Source organism: Arachis hypogaea, chromosome 6, assembly GCF_003086295.3.
Source record: "Arachis hypogaea cultivar Tifrunner chromosome 6, arahy.Tifrunner.gnm2.J5K5, whole genome shotgun sequence".
In the NCBI taxonomy this organism is placed as follows: Eukaryota; Viridiplantae; Streptophyta; class Magnoliopsida; order Fabales; family Fabaceae; genus Arachis; species Arachis hypogaea.
Window position 1 is genome coordinate 5,614,961 of NC_092041.1, and position 6,112 is coordinate 5,621,072.

General features: G+C 43.0%; 1 protein-coding gene across 1 annotated transcript; it reads right to left on the reverse strand.

Moving 5' to 3' along the window:
- Window positions 1–6: 6 nt before the first annotated feature.
- Window positions 7–1,599, reverse strand: LOC112695575 (uncharacterized). Its single transcript, XM_025747961.3, has 5 exons — window positions 1,115–1,599; window positions 935–1,022; window positions 773–843; window positions 389–445; window positions 7–302 (listed from the first exon to the last, which is right to left on the reverse strand). The coding sequence occupies exons 1-5, from the start codon at window positions 1,223–1,225 to the stop codon at window positions 147–149; spliced, it is 483 nt and encodes a 160-aa protein (XP_025603746.1). The 5' UTR covers window positions 1,226–1,599; the 3' UTR covers window positions 7–146.
- Window positions 1,600–6,112: the final 4,513 nt, after the last annotated feature.

Below are 6,112 nucleotides of genomic sequence, written 5' to 3' on the forward strand. Positions count from 1 at the left end.
AAGAAGTAGTCTAAAGGAATGCATTCCACTGACCTTTCCTAACTAGCTGATATGTTTTAAGTTGTTTCACATTTCAATGATCCAATGAGAGGGGAAACAAAATAAAACAATAAAACTAAATTACAACATTGATCCAGTACAGCCACCTAGCATCGGGAGTTGGTGCGCTTGGCAGGGTTGCCCCTTGATCCACTGCCGCGTCCACGCTTCCCAGCCGTCTGATCTTGATTGGAGTCAAAGCTCACGCCATCTCCACCCACCATCTCCACAAACATCCTCTGTAGGTCCTCCAAACTGTCCCCCTAACCACACATTTGCCCCAACAAATTAATAAATTGAATAAGCCACCATCTTATTTTATTTATAAAAGTGAAAAACAAACCAGTACCTCATCCTTAACATTGTTCATCATTGAGATCATCTCTTGCATGAAATCACAGAACTCCTGATTAAGAACAGACAAGTTTTGTGCCCAAATTAAAATTAAGGGAGTCCAGTTTTCCAAATTAAAAAAAAAATTAAGACTTAAGAGAGTCCAATCAAAATAATGAGAGAGGGAAAAGGTAGAGTTAAAGCAACATGCGCGCCGTGCCCTTGCCTAGAACCGTAATCTTACTTCTGTGAAAACGACGGCTAGAAAAAAGAGAAAAGCAAATACTTTGATGGGGAAAAAAGTATTCATCGTTTTCGAAACCGAAACGAGATTTTTTTTTTCTCAACGTAGTGTTGCCTAACAAGTGTGAAAAATAAAATGAAAGGAAACAATACGGACTTGATCTTCTTCCTCCAATGGATCGTAGAGCCCAGCATCGTACATTGACCTCTTGGACTGATCCGAAAGAACTATCAAATTTAAACCACATCAATTAAGCAATCCCTAATCGAAATTAGAATTTAATTTAACAGCCAAGAATCATGATGTGTCAGGTCTCACCTGAGTAAGCTTCCTGGATTTGCTGAAAGCGGCGCTTGGCTTCTCCGGCGGTGGAAGGGTCCCGGGCCCACTTATCCGGGTGCCACTTCTTCTCAGCCAACCAAATGAAAACGTTATTATTAATTAACGTTTGAATTGAAGGAGAATGAGAGAAAAGAGCGGCGTATGGTTTTACTTTACCATAGCAAGCTTGCGGTATGCAGTGCGAATATCAGAGAAGGAGGCATCCCTGCGAATCCCGAGGACGGCGTAGTAGCAAGATCCGCCGTTGGATCCTCCTTCTCGATTCATCAAACCGCTGAAAATAGAACCCCTGCCTGCCTGCCTCCTCAAATCAAACGGCGAGAACTGAATTTGGAATCGGAAGAGTACGAGCTAAAACAAACAGAGAGTTTCCATAAGGGAATTAAAGAGGAGAGAGGGTAAATCGAGGATATAAATGAATGGGAGAGGATAAAACCGTAAATTTGGGTGGTGGAAGAGAGAAAAGGAACATTGAGAGGGAGAGAGAGAGGAAAATATCTTACGGGTTACTGGATTTGGTTTTTTGGGTCCTTGGGAGATGGTAGATATGATCATACGATATGTGCGAAGAAACTTCGAGACATTTTGAAAGATTAGATATTTTGGGCTGGGGCTAACAAATTGACACTAGAATTTGAAGAAACTACACCGCTGTGCCACTTGCACGGTGCATTGCGTAGTTCCACGTTTTCCACGTCAGCATTAACCGGAACTACCTCAAGCATTGGGGAGGGGAGTGGGGACAAGACACCATTGTGTCACGGTAAATTTTTAGAAGGTTATATTTAACAGTGTTTGTATAGTTTTCTGGAGTGTTTGAGAATACTCTAGATGGTTCCGGAACGTTCTAGAATGTCCTAGAAGGTTCTGGAATACTCTAAAAGGTTCTAGAAGACTTTAGAAGATCATGGAATATTCTAGAAGAGTGTAGATGTATATAGAAGTATAAAGAGTGGTATGGAATAATCTAGAAACATTTAGAGAGTTGTGGTAGGATAGATATTTGTAAAGAAGGTTCTGGATGATTAATCTGGACCGTTGATTAGATTTAATCCTAACCATCCATTGAGGAGGTGGATGGCTATAAATAGGGGTAAGAGTTAGAGTTTGGGTGTGTGAATCATTTGTAACCACACTTGAGCAATAAAGTGTTCTTCCACCAAAGCTTCCTTTCTCTTGTGTTCTCTTGTGTTCTTAGCTTTCTTGCTAAGTATTGAGGGTTAGGCTGACTTGGTCTTAGCTCAAGAGGTTGAGTAAGTCCGAGTGCCGGCACGGTAGCGTTGGAGTGTGTCCAAAGCCGTGACAATTTGGTATCAGAGCAAGGTTCGAGAGGGAGCACAAGTGGTTTGTGGGTATGGCTTCAAATATCACCATGGAGCATGTTGAGTCACAAAGGGGAAGGGATACTATTCCTTCTCAATGGGGAGGCAAGAAGGTACGTTCTTCAAGTGAGCCTAGAGGTAAGGACTCTAACTTCTTAGAAGAAAGAGTTTCTATGTTGGAAAATGTTCTATCCTCTATGGATGAGCGGTTCCAAAGGATAGAACATGACAAGGAGACCCTCGAGGCTCACGTGTTGGGAGAATTAGATGCTTTCAAAGAAAGCATGCTCCAAATCGAAGAGAAGCTTGAGAATTCCTTGAAGTTATTTAAAGAAGTTCGAGTTTGGTTCGAGGAGGCGAAATCTCGACCAACCATTATAAGGGAGACGACAAAGATTGATCTCCCCAAGCCAAAGGAGTTCAAGGGCGTAAGGGACGCTCGCGAGGTGGAGAACTTCCTATGGCAAATGGAGAGGTACTTCGAAGGCCAAGGGGTGGTCGAAGAAGCAATAAAGGTACGCACTGCAGCTCTCTACCTTTCTGATAATGCTACTTTGTGGTGGAGGAGAAAGTGCGTAGATATGGAGAAGGGTACTTGCAACATAACCACATGGGAAGATTTCAAAAGGGAGTTGAAAAGACAATTCTTCCCTGAAAATGTGGTTTATGAAGCAAGGAAGAAGTTGAGGGAGTTGAAGCACAAGAGTACAATTAGTGACTATGTAAAGGAGTTCACTACTCTCACACTTCAAATCCCCAACTTAGCATCAGAGGATGCATTGTTCTTCTTCATTGATGGACTCCAACCTTGGGCAAAGCAAGAACTACAAAGAAGGAATGTTAAGGATGTCGATGAGGCCATCGTGGTGGCCGAATCACTCACTGAGTATCATAGGGGAGACTCTAAACCCAAGTCTTCCTCCAAGCCTAGTTTTGCTAAAGGTGGGGGAGACAAGGGGAAGAGTTTCTCAACCAAGAAGGAAGGAAAATACTCTTCAAAGAAAGAATACGAAGAAAAGAAGAAGGCTTTCGTGCCCAAAGGAGGATGCTTCGTGTGCAAGGGACCACACCAAATGAAGGATTGCCCCAAGTTAGGGACTTTGGCATCTATCGCTGAGGAACGAGAAGCTCAAACTCAAGTAACTGAGTGTGTTGGATCTATCCAACACATAAATGCTGTGAAGACCAAAGAGGCAAGCACCGCAGAAAAGAAAGGCTTGATGTATGTCAAAGCCTTTATCAATGAAAAACCCGTTATGGCTATGATCGACACTGGTGCTACACACAACTTCATCACGCCTGATGAAGCAAAGAGACTTGGGTTGAAGATCACCGAAAAGAATGGCTGGTTCAAACCCGTGAACACCAAGGGTGAACCCCTTAAGGGAGTAGCTAAAGGGGTTGAGATGACTCTTGGTTCTTGGAAGGGCCTTGTGGATTTCTCAGTAGCACCCATGGACGATTTTAAAATAGTCTTCGGGCTTGATTTGCAAAGAAAGGCAAATATAATACCTATGCCATACTACAATATAGTATGCGTCATGGAGAAAGGGTCTCCATGCATGGTCCCTACAATCTCAAAGGCTGGAGGAATTCCGATGATCTCGACCATGCAACTCAAGAAAGGTTTCAAGAAGGAGGAGATGATGTCTTTGGCTTTACTACAAGAGGAGTCAACAGCCAAAGGAGAAGATGTTCCCTATAAAATTAAGGAAGTCCTTGAAGAAAATAAGGATGTGATACCTCTCGAGTTGCCAAAGCAGTTACCACCTAGAAGAAAGATGGATGACAACATTGAATTGGAGTTAGGAGCAAAACCGCCTATCTCAAAACCATACAGGATGGGGGCCATTTCTATGGTTGAAGGAGATATTGTGCATACCATCAAGGAAGGGTTGCATCACGATCCATTAGCCAAGAAGTTGGTGGAGTTGGCTAGAGAAGGTAAGACCAAAAGATTTTGGTTAGAAAACGACCTTCTCTACACAAAAGGGAGAAGACTATACGTTCCTAAATGGGAAAATCTAAGAAGGAAGTTGGTAAGAGAATGCCACGACACCAAGTGGGCTGGTCACCAAGGTCAGCGAAGGACCTTAGCACTCATTGAATCTTCTTATTATTGGCCTCAAATGAGAGATGAAGTGGATAGCTATGTGAAGACTTGTCTTGTGTGCCAACAAGATAAGATTGAAAACAAGACACCAAGCGGGTTGTTGGAACCTCTGCCTCCATCAGAGCGACCGTGGGAAAGTGTCTCTCTAGATTTCATCTCTGCCTTACCGAAGTCCGAGGGGTTTGGATCTATTCTCGTGGTAGTGGATCGATTTTCGAAGTATGCTACCTTTATACCTGCCCCTACTGACTGCACTGCAGAGGAAGCAGCACGACTATTCTTCAAGAATGTGGTGAAGTACTGGGGATTGCCTAAGAGCATCATTAGTGATCAAGATCCACGCTTCACAGGACGACTATGGACAGAGCTGTTCAAACTCCTTGGGTCGGAGCTTCATTTCTCAACAAGCTTCCATCCTCAAACCGATGGGCAGACTGAGAGAGTGAATGCCTTACTCGAGTGTTACTTGAGGCATTTTGTAAGCGCTAATCAGAAGGATTGGACAAAACTCCTAGACATTGCTCAATTCTCATACAATCTGCAAAGGAGTGAGTCTACAGGGAAGAGCCCATTCGAGATTGTGACTGGACAACAGCCGCTTACACCTCACTCTCTTTCTTCCTCTTATTCAGGGAAGAGCCCTGGAGCTTATCATATGATTAAGTCATGGGAAGAACAAGCAGATGTCACTCGTTCTTACCTCGACAAAGCTGCCAAGAGGATGAAAAAATGGGCAGATAAGAAGAGGAGGCATGCAAGCTATCAAGTGGGAGACAAGGTAATGATCAAACTTCTTCCACAACAATTCAAAGCCTTTCGCAAGGTTCATAAGGGCTTAATCCGCAAATACGAAGGCCATTTGAGATCATTGGACGTGTTGGGGAGGTTGCTTACAAAGTACAACTTCCTCCCTCTATGAAGATTCACCCGGTCTTCCATGTGAGTATGCTTAAACCATATCACGAAGATCAAGATGAACCGAGTAGAGGTGATTCGAGTCGTGCTCCGCCTGTGGTGATTAGATCCTTTGATAAAGAAATCGAAGAGATCTTAGCTAATCGCGTCGTGCGACGAAGAGGAGTACCACCAAGTATCCAATACTTGATCAAGTGGAAAGGACTTCCGATAACTGAAGCTAATTGGGAAGCTCGTGAAGATCTGTGGCAATTCCAAGAACACCTAGAGCGCTATCATGAACAGAACGCGACGAGGACGTCTGCGCATTAGGTGGGGAAGAATGTCACGGTAAATTTTTAGAAGGTTATATTTAACAGTGTTTGTATAGTTTTCTGGAGTGTTTGAGAATACTCTAGATGGTTCCGGAACGTTCTAGAATGTCCTAGAAGGTTCTGGAATACTCTAGAAGGTTCTAGAAGACTTTAGAAGATCATGGAATATTCTAGAAGAGTGTAGATGTATATAGAAGTATAAAGAGTGGTATGGAATAATCTAGAAACATTTAGAGAGTTGTGGTAGGATAGATATTTGTAAAGAAGGTTCTGGATGATTAATCTGGACCGTTGATTAGATTTAATCCTAACCATCCATTGAGGAGGTGGATGGCTATAAATAGGGGTAAGAGTTAGAGTTTGGGTGTGTGAATCATTTGTAACCACACTTGTGCAATAAAGTGTTCTTCCACCAAAGCTTCCTTTCTCTTGTGTTCTCTTGTGTTCTTAGCTTTCTTGCTAAGTATTGAGGGTTAGGCTGACTTGGTCT

Coding starts and splice junctions, on each gene's coding strand:
- LOC112695575 (XM_025747961.3), bottom strand. CDS start 1,225: ATGAATCGAGAAGGAGGATCCAACGGCGGATCTTGCTACTACGCCGTC. Junction 1,023..1,114: donor CATACCGCAAGCTTGCTATG/GTAAAGTAAAAC, acceptor TTGGCTGAGAAG/AAGTGGCACCCGGATAAGTG. Junction 446..772: donor CATTGGAGGAAGAAGATCAA/GTCCGTATTGTT, acceptor GTTCTTAATCAG/GAGTTCTGTGATTTCATGCA.